Raw genomic sequence first — 14,257 nt, forward strand, 5'->3', positions numbered from 1 at the left:
ACGGTATATGTTTTTATCATTTTCAAAAACCTAATTGGAAACTAACACAGGGTGACCTTCAGAAGGACTGTCCTAATGAGTAGGTAAAGATAATAGCTAGAACTTTCTGAGCACTTACTAAGTGTCAGGCACTGTTCATAATGCTTTGTATGTAACAACTAAGTTAATATTCATCATGGTTCTGTAAGGAGTGCCCAGTTGTAATTATGCCCATTTTACAGATGAGTGAATTGAAGTCCAAGATGGTTAATTTGCCTGTTGAGATCATGCAGTTAGTAGGGACAGAGCCAGAATTCAAACCACACTAAGCCAAGACCACACTAACCACTGGGTAAACCTGCCTCTCAAGAATGACAGAAGAGTAGATAGACTCATCCACCAAAGGGCAGACAGCAGAAGCAAGAAGAACTACAATCCTGCAGCCTATGGAACAAAAACCACATTCATAGAACGATAGACAAGATGAAAAGGCAGAGAGCTATGCACCAGATGAAGGAACAAGATAAAACCCCAGAAAAACAATTAAATGAAGTGGAGATAGGCAACCTTCCAGAAAAAGAATTCAGAATAATGATAGTGAAGATGATCCAGGACCTCAGAAAAAGAATGGAGGCAAAGATCGAGAAGATGCAAGAAATGTCTTTAAAAGACCTAGAAGAATTAAAGAACAAACAAACAGAGATGAACAATACAATAACTGAAATGAAAACTACACTAGAAGGAATCAACAGTAGAATAACTGAGGCAGAAGAACGGATAAGTGACCTGGAAGACAGAATGGTGGAATTCACTGCTGCAGAACAAACTAAAGAAAAAAGAATGAAAAGAAATGATGACAGCCTAAGAGACCTCTGGGACAACATTAAATGCAACAACATTTGCATTATAGGTGTCCCAGAAGGAGAAGAGAGAGAGAAAGGACCAGAGAAAATATTTGAAGAGATTACAGTCAAAAACTTCCCTAACATGGGAAAGGAAACAGCCACCCAAGTCCAGGAAGCGCAGTGAGTCCCATACAGGATGAACCCAAGGAGAAACACACCGAGACACATAGTAATCAAATTGGCAAAAATTAAAGACAAAGAAAAATTATTGAAAGCAGCAAGGGAAAAATGACAAATAATATACAAGGGAACTCCCATAAGGTTAACAGCTGATTTCTCAGCAGAAACTCTACAAGCCAGAAGGGAGTGGCATGATAGACTTAAAGTGATGAAAGGGAAGAACCTACAACCAAGATTACTCTACCTGGCAAGGATCTCATTCAGATTCAATGGAGAAATCAAAAGCTTTACAGACAAACAAAAGCTAAGAGAATTCAGCAGCACCAAACCAGCTCTACAACAAATGCTAAAGGAACTTCTCTAAGTGGGAAACACAAGAGAAGAAAAGGACCTACAAAAACAAACCCAAAACAATTAAGAAAATGGTCATAGGAACATACATATCGATAATTACCTTAAACGTGAATGGATTAAATGCTCCAACCAAAAGACACAGGCTTGCTGAATGGATACAAATACAAGACCCATATATACACTGTCTACAAGAGACCCACTTCAGACCTAGGGACACATACAGACTGAAAGTGAGGAGATGGAAAAAGATATTCCATGCAAATGGAAATCAAAAGAAAGCTGGAATAGCAATACTCATATCAGATAAAATAGACTTTAAAATAAACAGTGTTCCAAGAGACAAGGAAGGCCACTACATAATGATCAAGGGATCAATCCACGAAAAAGATATGACAATTATAAATATATATGCACCCAACAAAGGAGCACCTCAATACATAAGACAACTGCTAACAGCTATAAAAGAGGAAATTTACAGTAACACAATAATAGTGGGGGACTTTAACATCTCATGTACACCAATGGACAGATCATCCAAAATGAAAATAAATAAGGAAACACAAGCTTTAAATGACACAATAGACCAGATAGATTTAATTCATATTTATAGGACATTACATCCAAAAACAGCAGATTACTCTTTCTTCTCAAGTGGGCACGGAACATTCTCCAGGATAGATCACATCTTGAATCATAAATCAAGCCTCAGTAAATTTAAGAAAATTGAAATCATATCAAGCATCTTTTCTGACCACAGCCCTATGAGATTAGAAATGAATTACAGCGGGAAAAAATGTAAAAAACACAAACACATGGAGGCTAAACAATACGTTACTAAATAACCAAGAGATCACTGAAGAAATCAAACAGGAAATCAAAAAATACCTAGAGACAAATGACAATGAAAACACGACAATCCAAAACCTATGGGATGCAGCAAAAGCAGTTCTAAAAAGGAAGTTTATAGCTATACAAGCCTACCACAAGAAATAAGAAACAACTCAAATAAACAATCTAACCTTACACCTAAAGGAACTAGAGAAAGAAGAACAAACAACACCCATAGTTAGCAAAAGGAAAGAAATCATAAAGAGCAGAGCAGAAATAAATGAAATAGAAACAAAGAAAACAATAGCAAAGATAAATAAAACTAAAAGCTGGTTCTTTGAGAAGATAAAAAAAATTGATAAGCCATTAGCCAGACTCATCAAGAAAAAGAGGGAGAGGAATCAAATCAATAAAATTAGAAATGAAAACGGAGAAGTTACAACAGACACGGCAGAAATACAAAGCATCCTAAGAGACTACTGTAAGCAACTCTATGCCAATAAAATGGACAACCTGGAAGAAATGGACAAATTCTTAGAAAGGTATAACCTTCCAAGACTGAACCAGGAAGAAATAGAAAATATGAGCAGACCAATCAAAAGTAATGAAATTGAAACTGTGATTAAAAATCTTCCAACAAACAAAAGTCCAGGACCAGATGGATTCACAGGTGAATTCTATCAAACATTTAGAGAAGAGCTAACACCTGTCCTTCTCAAACTCTTCCAAAAATTTGCAGAGGAAGGAACACTCCCAAACTCATTCTATGAGGCCATCATCACCCTGATACCAAAACCAGACAGAGATACTACAAAAAAAGAAAATTACAGACCAATATCACTGATGAATATAGATGCAAAAATCCTCAACAAAATACTAACAAACAGAATCCAACAACACATGAAAAGAATCATACACCATGATCCAGTGGGATTTATCCCAGTGATGCAAGGATTCTTCAATATACACAACTCAATCAATGTGATACACCATATTAACAAATTGAAGAAGAAAAACCATATGATCACCTCAATAGATGCAGAAAAATCTTTTGACAGCATTCAACACCCATTTATGATAAAAACTCTCCAGAAAGTGGGCACAGAGGGAACCTACCTCAACATAATTAAGGCCATATATGACAAACCCACAGCAAACATCATTCTCAATGGTGAAAAACAGAATCCATTTCCTCTAAGATCAGGAACAAGACAAGGTTGTCCACTCTCACCACTATTATTCAACATAGTTTTGGAAGTCCTAGCCATGGCAATCAGAAAAGAAAAAGAAATAAAAGGAATACAAATTGGAAAAGAAGAAGTAAAACTGTCACTGTTTGGAGATGACACGATACTATACATAGAGAATCCTAAAGATGCCACCAGAAAACTACTAGAGCTAATCAATGCATTTGGTAAAGTAGCAGGATACAAAATTAATGCACAGAAATCTCTTGCAGTCCTATACACTAATGATGAAAATTCTGAAAGAGAAAGTAAGGAAACACTCCCATTTACCATTGCAAAAAAGAATAAAATACCTAAGAATAAACCTACCTAGGGAGACAAAAGACCTGTATACAGAAAACTATAAGACACTGATGAAAGAAATTAAAGATGATGCCAACAGATGGAGAGATATACCATGTTCTTGGATTGGAAGAATCAATTGCGAAAATCACTATACTACCCAAAGCAATCTACAGATTCAATGCAATCCCTAAGAAATTACCAATGGCATTTTTTACGGAAGTAGAACAAAAAATCTTAAAATTTGTATGGAGACACAAAAGACCCTGAATAGCCAAAGCAGGCTTGAGGGAAAAAAACAGAGCTGGAGGAATCAGACTCCCTGACTTCAGACTATACTATAAAGCTACAGTAATCAAGACAATACGTACTGGCACAAAAACAGAAACATACATCAATGGAACAAGATAGAAAGCCCAGAGATGAACCCACGCACCTATGGTCAACTAATCTATGACAAAGGAGGCAAGGATATAAAATGGAGAAAAGACAGTCTCTTCAATAAGTGGTGCTGGGAAAGCTGGTCAGCTACATGTAAAAGAATGAAATTAGAACACTCCCTAATGCCATACACAAAAATAAACTCAAAATGGATTACAGACCTAAATGTAAGACTGGACACTATAAAACTCTTAGAGGAAAACATAGGAAGAACACTCTTTGACATAAATCACAGCAAGATCTTTTTTGATTCACCTCCTAGAGTAATGGAAATAAAAACAGAAGTAAACAAACGGGGCCTAATGAAACTTCAAAGCTTTTGCACAGCAAAGGAAACCATAAACAAGGTGAAAAGACAACCCTCAGAATGGGAGAAAATATTTGCAAATGAATCAATGGGCAAAGGATTAATCTCCAAAATATATAGACAGCTCATTATCAAAAAAAAAACAAACAACCCAATCCAAAAATGGGCAGAAGACCTAAACAGACATTTCTCCAAAGAAGACATACAGATGGCCAAGAAGCACATGAAAAGCTGCTCAACATCACTAATTATTAGAGAAATGCAAATCAAAACTACAGTGAGGTATCACCTCACACCAGTTAGAATGGGCATCATCAGAAAATCTACAAACAACAAATGCTGGAGAGGGTGTGGAGAAAAGGGACCCCTCTTGCACTGTTGGTGGGAATGTAAATTGATACAGCCACTATGGAGAAGAGTATGGAGCTTCCTTAAAAAACTGAAAATAGAATTACCACATGATCCAGAAATCCCACTACTGGACATATACCCAGAGAAAAACATAATTCAAAAAGACACATGTGGGCTTCCCTGGTGGCGCAGTGGTTGAGAGTCCGCCTGCCGATGCAGGGGACGCGGGCTCGTGCCCCAGTCCAGGGAGATCCCACATGCCGTGGAGCGGCTGGACCCATGAGCCATGGCCGCTGAGCCTGCGCATCCGGAGCCTGTGCTCCGCAACGGGAGAGGCCACAACAGTGAGAGGCCCGCGTACAGCCAAAAAAAAAAAAAAAAAAATGAATCATCTCTGTTCAACTAAAAGATTCTGTGGACCTGATACTTCTTAGGTGGCTAAACACGGTTTATGGTCCTACATAATTTCACGTGTTGTCCAAGCAGTCTGATCTTTCACCATTCACTGATGGTACTTTGATAGATGAAGTGAAAAATTAAGATAGGCAGAAAGGCAAAATGGATGGATTTGCCATGAACTCTTCCTATGTTATCTCATTTGGGCAAATTCATCAGCTTGTCCAGAGGCCCGTAACTAGGAAGTCGGAGACCCAGGATTCGAGCCCACGTCTGTCTGACTCCCATGTCTGAGCTCTTCTCCTACGTTGTTCACTCTCGTCTAATTGTAACCCCCAACATCTGCCTTTGCAGCGGCACCCTGGAGAGAGCAAGAAAATAATCAGGAAGCCTGAGAAGGACCCTTGCTCTTTCAAGTGCATTTCAGAATCAGCTTCAATTGCCCACACCTCTACCCCAGACCTGCAATGTGTGTATGTGTAGAGAGAGAGATAGACAGACAGCCCAGGAGACTGAGAACCAGAAGGAGATCAAGGAACCTTCACCAAAAAGGCTCTGGCGAAAATTTGCATAGAAATGTTTGTGTGGCTTTATTCACTTAGGCACTTCCGCCACTTTTTTATCCATTCTACAAACACTAAGTGTCTACTTTTTTTTTTTTTAATTTTTTTTTAAGACTTTAATTTATTTATTTATTTTTGCTGTGTTGCATCGTCGTTTCTGTGCGAGGGCTTTCTCTAGTTGTGGCAAGTGGGGGCCACTCTTCATCACGGTGCGCGGGCCTCTCACAATCGCGGCCTCTCTTGTTGCAGAGCACAGGCTCCAGACGCGCAGGCTCAGTAGTTGTGGCTCACGGGCCTAGTTGCTCCGCGGCATGTGGGATCCTCCCAGACCAGGGCTTGAACCCGTGTCCCCTGCATTAGCAGGCAGATTCTCAACCACTGCGCCACCAGGGAAGCCCCTAAGTGTCTACTTTTATCAGGCACTCTGCTAGGTATTGTGGATAAAGAGAAAAATAAGATACATGTATGCTGGTGATAGTAGTCCAAGGTGAGAGGTTCTGACGGCAGCTTAGGTGCCTTGAGTGGGGACCCTAGTGCAGCTCAGGAGAATCTTCCTATGCCGAATAATGATGAAACTGTGTCTTGAAAGAGAAGAGGAGTTAGTGAGATGAAGAAGCGGGGAGAGGGCTTTCTAGAAAGAGGAAACAGCATGCACAAAACAACTAAGTTCAATTTAGCTCCATCCTGACTTAACTGACTCAGCTGGATCCTCCTCATGACTAATTCCCAGGAGGAAAAAGAAATCACAGGGAAGAGGACAACCAGCCTGTCTGGGCTGGGTGGTGGGCACCCCAGCACCAATTTGCTTACTGTAACTCCTGCTTCATCCAGCCGGGGGCAGACGCAGCCTTACACATAGGAGATCCTTATCAAGGATTGCTAATCACAATCACCTTTTTCACATGCATTATGTATATGACCCTCACAGCAGCCCTGTGATGTATTGCTATTGTTTCCACTCAACAGAGTTAACATGGATTCAGAGGAGTTAAAAACCATGTCTAGAAGCACACAATGCTAGTAACCGGCTTTTGGTGCCTAAAAGGTCAGGTGCAGCCTGGAGGGGTGGGATAGGGAGGGTGGGAGGGAGGGAGACGCAAGAGGGAAGAGATATGGGAACATATGTATATGTATAACTGATTCACTTTGTTATAAAGCAGAAACTAACACACCATTGTAAAGCAATTATACCCCAATAAAGATGTTAAAAAAATAAAAATAAAAGGTCAGGTGCAGAATAAGTGCTTTCTCCATAATAGTATGAGGATGGTGATGACGATGACTGATGATGATGATGATGTTAGGAAGGAGGAGATGGAAGAGGAGGAAAGAGAAGAGACCAGAGAGTCAAGAAAAACCAACATTTCTTTGAAAGCTTTCCAATGATTTGGGACTTGTTTTCACAGGTGCAGACAGGATTTGGAAGGTTGGGTTCTCACTTCTGGGGCTTCCAAACGCACGGTGTCCTGCCGGATATTGTCACCATGGCTAAAGGGATTGGGAATGGTTTTCCCATGGCAGCAGTTGTGACAACTCCAGGTAGGAACTACAGGCAATTTGTGTCTGCTTCTGGGCCTCCTGCATCAGTAATGGCAGAAAACATGTGTATGGGAACTTGTGTGGGCTAGAGACAGTGATGGGATTCCCAAGCAATGAAAAAAGGAAACTGTCTGCCAGATGGTGGAAGAGATGGAAGAAAACCAGCCCTTTTTGCTCTTGCTGTAGAGAAGACTAATTCTCCCAGACCCACAATGAAATGCAGGATTCTACTCTACTGACAACGTCTAGGCAAACGTGCCACAAAAACAAAACCAACACAAGAGATCCTTGCTAAACAACCTGAAGCCAGTGCTGAAGTTTCCAAGGGAATCATATTCTTGAAGGACACCCTGACCTAGTCTTGCCACACCAATAAGCTATAGACTCAAGGTCCAGGTGATAGTTTTCTCTGTTGATCATCAGCAAAACAGCTAAAGACAATACAATCTCACTTTGCTATAACATTCTATAAAATGAACATTAGAATTAGCTGTATTTCCCATTTTAGTGAGGTTTTACAGAAAAGAATTTTATGAACCATTTAGTGTTGAAAATCTTAAAATTATTTCATTTGTTTTTCCAACCAATAGTAAGCATACTTGAGAGGCTCCAAGGTATAATTAAGTGCCTTGTAAGAGCTCAGTGGTTTTTTTTTTTGTTTTTTTTTTTTGCGGTACGCAGGCCTCTCACTGTTGGGGCCTCTCCCGTTGCGGAGCACAGGCTCCGGACGTGCAGGCTCAGCGGCCATGGCTCACGGGCCCAGCCGCTCCGCGGCATGTGGGATCTTCCCGGACCAGGGCACAAACCCATGTCCCCTGCATCAGCAGGCGGACTCTCAACCACTGTGCCACCAGGGAATCCCTCAGTGTTTTTATTGAATGAAAAAAGTTACTAAAATGTGGATGTAGAATGTGAAGTATAATGAACTGAATATATACTAACCCTGAAACAATCTTGAAATTATATTATGAAATCCTTGATATGAGATTTTTTAAAAAATATTTCCTTCTTAGTCCCAAGAGTGGAATATAGAAAAAAGGCTTAGCTAATGAAGGTTCCATGTAAGTTCCCATAAATCAAGTTTTAAAGTACTTTTCAATTCATACAACACATTAAAGATTTTTATTATTAAACTTCTCATTGAATAAATAAGCAATTTTTCCTTATCCACCGTATTAGTCAGCTTGGGCTTATTCTCTCACAGGTCTAGAGGCTGAAATCCAAGATCAAGGTATGAGCAGAGTTGGTTTTGGGTGAGATCTCTCTTGCAGATGAACACCTTCTTACTGTGTCCTCACATGTCCTTTTCCACAGCTAGAAAGGGCTCTGATGTCTCTTCTTCTTAGGAGAATACCAATCCTATTGGATTAGGGCCCCACCCTTATGACCTGAATTACCTCCTTAAAGGCCCTACCTTCAATTACAGTCACATTGCGGGTTAGGGCTTCAACGTATGAATTGGGGTGGGGGAGGGAAGAGACACAATTCCAACCATAACATCCACTATCTGGTGAGTGAAGAATGAATTGGACACCATGAAATATATTACACGTACATATACAACATGAAGGTAAATATAATCCAAATGCATGATGGGAGATTATAGATAGGAATGTGTCACCGTTTATCCACTTTTATTCTCCACCCCCTCCAGAGATTGCCAAGTCTTTGGCTAAACGCCTGCTTCACTTCAATACCTTCGGAGGGAACCCCATGGCCTGCGCCATTGGATCATCGGTGCTTGAGGTACTTTCCAGCAACCGCATCAACATCACTCATTTCACCAAACGACTACCTCAAAACTACACACACATTATCAGAACTCTATCACATTTCATGATTAAAGTGAAGAGTTAATTCCTAGTCCATGAATTTAAGTTAGATTTCCAGTTATTATTCTGCCCCTCCCCCTTTTTAAGATCTACTGTGAGTGCTTCAAGTATTGGATATGAAATAATATGTAATAAACCTCACACACATGGGAAATATAAGAATTTCCCTAGCTAGCTGGTAGCACTGAAATTTCTTTGTCATTTGAGCGGTATTTTATGGATATTTACCAATGGCTATCCTTGATTTCAGTTTAATTTTGGTCCTGTCTTATATATGCTTCCTTATTTTTGTTGTACTGTCATAAATTAAAAGAGGAAAGAGCAAGTGAGTTCTATGCAATTCCAACAAGGTGATTCAGCTGTGGTTCAGCTCCAGGCCATTGATTTTGCCTGGGGTCTCATCTGTTGAAAAGATTTTTTTAAATGCCCTTGCTTATATGCATAATAGCGTTTGCTTAAAAGTGTAATGTATTTCTGGAAGAATGTCCAAGAAATTAATAACAATGGTTTTTTGTGGAGAAGGAAACGTGGTGGCTGGGGAACAGGGATCAGTGAGGCTCATTCTACTCTATGTTTCTGTACTTTCTGATGTTTGAACGAGGCACGTGATTCATTTATTCAAAAAAATTAAATTTAAAACATTTTTCAATAAAAATAAGTAAGTAAAAGCTGCCCTTGCAAATTAAAAAGTATCTTCAAATATGATTAAATCTCAAAATGAGAAAGTGTAAGTAGGATGTGTCATTTATTTCATTCTGTAGACATTGCCAGCTTACATTTTTTAAGTCCGGTGTCGCCTCAACCAATTTAGCAGATAGAGAGGATTTAGGTGAACAAGTAGGTCTTAAAAACATCAGGTTCTGCCTGGAGTCATGCAGTTATTATCAGCTGGTTATAAGTGTAGTATACTGCTTGTGTTTGGTCAGGAATCACAGGTCTCTGCTGTGGGTGGAAGTAGGTGAAAATCCTTTTATTGAATATATATCTCAGGTGCCCTGACTCTGGGCCCACAAAGAGCTCAACACTGAGACGTCTCTTTTATTTTTTCCTAAATTTTTACCCACCCTGAAGATGAGGAGGGTAGGGGGGAAGCATCCCCTCTACCAAGAATTTTTTTTCTCCCTACAGCAGATCTTTTTGTAGGACAAGTTATGGCCATACTAGACTTTGGGTTCCATTTGTCTGGTCAAGTTTTTGTAAAGAGGTTCACATACATTTATTTCTCCATGTTTCTCAGTCCGTTTTAAAACTTTTTTAATGCAAGGTCATTTGGGCTTTCTCTCAACAGGTAATTAAAGAAGAAAATCTACAAGAAAACAGCCAGGAAGTTGGCACCTATATGTTACTGAAGTTTGCTAAGCTGAGAGATGAATTTGAAATCGTTGGAGACGTCCGAGGCAAAGGCCTCATGATAGGAATAGAGATGGTGAAGGATAAGGTAGGTTGTGACCTGCTGTTCTCTCTGCAGCTTCTGGGGGGGGCGGCAAGAGTTAAAGTAGGAAGCCTCAGCTACAAGCTCATTCATTCTCAGGAATAGAGCACACAAGGACAGCAAGACTGAGCAAAGCTCATTAGAGATGAGTCGGGAGTGTTGAGTATGAAGGACAGGCTAGCTGGTCATCGAGAGTCCTAGAGTGCAGAAGAGCATTTGCAAAAGGGAGTTGATGTTATTCTTGCCAGACTAGGCAAAGAGCAGTGGTAATGAATATTTTGAATTAGAAATATAAGGAAAGGAGGAAATTATTGGGGGAGGGGCAGGGGGACAGAGAGCTAGCGGAAGTAAGGGGGAAGGGCCAGGAGAAGGTTGTGGTGTTGGTTTGGGGCGAGGATGTTAAAGATTTATAGGGTTTTGTATTTGTTTGTTTGTTTGTTTGTGAATGGACTTCAATCTCCCAAGTAACAAGGGCAAATGTGACTTTCTGATGACCTACTGCAAGGTGACCTCAAACTCGATATGACAATTGAACTTAGCATTGCCCTTAAGCCAGTGATTCTTCGCAAGGTCACTGTGTCTGTTTTTCACCCTCCACTGTTCTCCCAATTCCCTAGCCTCAAAACCACAAGATAATCTGTGACCCCTTCCCTCTCCTTAGTTCTAACGTCAAGTTTTATTGATTCTTTCTTTGCCGTGTTTCTCAAATCTTTCCCTCTGTTGTTACTGCTGCCCCTAGGGTCTATGTCAGTAGGAAATTGTCCCAATCCTCCATAAATGCAAAATCTAGATCCTCTGGGGGGAGTGACAGCAGGGGAATCTTGGCACAGGAATCAATAGTCAGACCAGCCCCTTCACCCTAATTCTTATCCGTGGGTGACTTCTTGCTGTTGGCTCTCATCACACCACCCTAGTCTAGAAGGACTGTGTTCAGTTCTCTCAATATTCAGACTAGACCATGGATATAACACTCTCCGATTAGTACCACACAGCAGAGCCAGTGAAAAGCAGGATCGTTTGAACCAGATTTGAAAGCTAAGGGAAGACAGCAGGAAAATAAGAGTAACATGAGACTAGGCCCTCTGGCTCGCAGGCCGTAACATACCTTCAGCCTGGGGTTCCATCAAGGGCTGTTTTAAGGCTCAGAAGAGTCCATTCCTGTTCCCCCCAACAAGAGGTCCCTCGAGGATGCCTAGATGCCTCAAAGCCCAGACTCCACCAAAGAAAGCCCAGTGAAAGAGGAGGCGTTCGTCCCTTTCCCACTAATCCGAAGCCAACTTCTGTGCACTCCAAGACGTGTGAACAGAGATGCTCTTCAGAACTTGAGTTGTCATGATAAAACATCAGAATCCCATTGATACAGAGCAAGCTAAAGGATGGTACGTCCATACTACAATGGCACAGAAATACATGTGACATGGAAAGATGTGCAAACTGTATTACGGAAAAAATTGAAATCTCTCACACTCACTGTCTAAAGAGCTCCTTTGAAAGGCTCTTTCAAATCATGTATTTGTTGACTCGGTTTTCACATATAAATACCTTCTTTTCCTAAATAAACTGTACACTTTTGAGGCCAGGAAATACACAGACGGTGAGTGCTTTATCCATGTTTGTTGATTGATTTCCGGCCCCTGCAACACTTCAGACCACATTCATGTAATTAAAACAGCTCAGAACTTGGCTTTAATGCTATACAGTATAACCCAGAATCAAAACTCCCACGAGCAGTTAGTAAGGATGTGAATTGGATACAGCCCTTTGGACAGAAATTTGTCTGTATCTATCAAAATTTTACATGTATACATTTTGACCTAGCCATTCCACTTAGAGTGATGTGTCCTAAAGAAATAGTCACAGAAGTGTGTAAAGATATAAATAAGTGGGGATGTTTGCAGCATTTCTTATGATCATAAACAAAAATTGAAAATCACATAAATGTCCAAAAATAAGAGATTAAACAAATTACTCTACCAACAAACAACAAAATACTAGGTAATCTTTAAGAAGACTAGGTCCAGGGACTTCCCTGGTGATCCAATGGTAAAGAATCCACTTTATAATGCAGAGGACACAGGTTTGATCCCTGGTCAGGGAACTAAGATCCCACATGCTGCAGGGCAGCTAAGCCCGTGCACCACAACTACCGAGCTCACACGTCTCAACTAGAGAGCCTGCGTGCCGCAAACTACAGAGCACATGCACTCTGGAGCCTGCACGCCACAACTACAGAGAGAAAACCCCCAAGCCACAACTAGAGAGAAGTCGTGCACCACAAGGAAGAGCCCGGGAGACTTAACGAAAGATCCTGAGTGCTGCAACTAAGACCCGACACAGCCAAAAAGAAATAAAATAACTAAATAAAATTTTTAAAAAAAGAAGACTAGGTCCAAATACACTCACATGGAAAGATGTTCGGGATACATTGTAAATTGTTCAAAGCAAATCGCAGAACATTATAAAGTATGACATTTTTTTAAATATGCATTTAAATGTATGTATATGCATAGAAAAAGTGTCTAGTTCCCACTAATTACCAACAGGCGGTATCCCTAGGAGTAGGATTGGAGAAGGGGAAACGTTTCATTTTTACTTAGTGCATTTGCATATCGCTTTCAGGAGTTTTTCCCAATAACCCTGCATTACTTTTGTAATTGTTTAAATGAAGATTTATCCCTCAAAAACGGCAATAAATAAATAAATAAATAAACACAAAGCTACATTACATCCCTGAGAAGAGGTTAGTTACTAACATGCCCATTTGATTATGGAGTGATTGGGACTTAGACTCGAGCACAGGGCCCGGGCAGGCTGTCCTGTGGCTTTGCCTCATTAGCTTTTCTGACCGTGCTTTTCTCTTCAGAATGCCTACAAGATGTTCAATTAGTCATAGCAGTTGAGCCCAGGGGGTAATAAAATGCACAAAGGAGCAGGGAGCGTGCTGGCCCAGACCAGGCTAAAGCCAAACAAAGTCCACCTCTCCGGACCCTTGATAGCCACCAAGGCCCATCAACCCAACTGCCCCTGAGGAACCCTTTCTGACCTCTGACCTCTCGTCCCCCAAACCATATTTGACTTCTTTCCAGCTTTCACAGTTTAGCCTTAAATTATATTGTCGTGTTTTAGTCTTTCCTCATGAGAACATTAGGGGCAAGCAGGATGACATTTTAGGATCAATGAGGAAATGCTGGTCTTTTCCCCATCTTGGTCCTCCATTATCTAGTAGTGGGAAAGTTTGAATAGTATTTTCTTTATCTTAAAGCTTCACAATGGACTTGACTAAGTTGGAGCATTTGTGCTCACAGACTCAGAAGTCCCCAGCCCAGTGTCATCAAAAGGGTACTGGAATACCTGGGCCCACAGGAAGGGACAACCTTCAGATGCCAAGTGACCTGAAACATCCTCTAAGCTCCAGAAAGCTTGCCTTTCCTGACCCTGGAGGATTAAGTCTTGGGTGAGAAAGAGCAACTTCCACAAGCAGGGAAGATGAGGACAAACAGACCCACCCCAGTTGCCCAGGCCATACTATGGCCCAGAGAAAGCTTGGACCGTTTATGCCCTTGTGCAACTTCACAGCCATTTCCTGGACTTTGAAATGAATTTTTTACATGGACAAAACAAAGTGAAGAGCTGAGGACAATTTCCACATAAATAAAGCAAACTCCAAATACGGCTATTAAA

General features: G+C 40.7%; 1 protein-coding gene across 1 annotated transcript in view; it reads left to right on the plus strand.

Annotated features, from left to right (window-relative positions):
- Positions 1 to 14,257, plus strand: part of AGXT2 (alanine--glyoxylate aminotransferase 2) — a 45,127-nt gene that overhangs the window by 25,707 nt on the left and 5,163 nt on the right. Inside the window, exons 10-12 of the mRNA XM_027092665.1 lie at positions 7,180 to 7,312; positions 8,967 to 9,058; positions 10,433 to 10,582. Coding sequence (XP_026948466.1) covers positions 7,180 to 7,312; positions 8,967 to 9,058; positions 10,433 to 10,582 — 375 coding nt within the window. The remainder of the gene's footprint in view (positions 1 to 7,179; positions 7,313 to 8,966; positions 9,059 to 10,432; positions 10,583 to 14,257) is intronic.

This window comes from Aethalodelphis obliquidens, unplaced genomic scaffold (assembly GCF_003676395.1).
Source record: "Aethalodelphis obliquidens isolate GAN/ISIS:26980383/991018 unplaced genomic scaffold, ASM367639v1 scaffold80, whole genome shotgun sequence".
Lineage (NCBI taxonomy): Eukaryota > Metazoa > Chordata > Mammalia > Artiodactyla > Delphinidae > Aethalodelphis > Aethalodelphis obliquidens.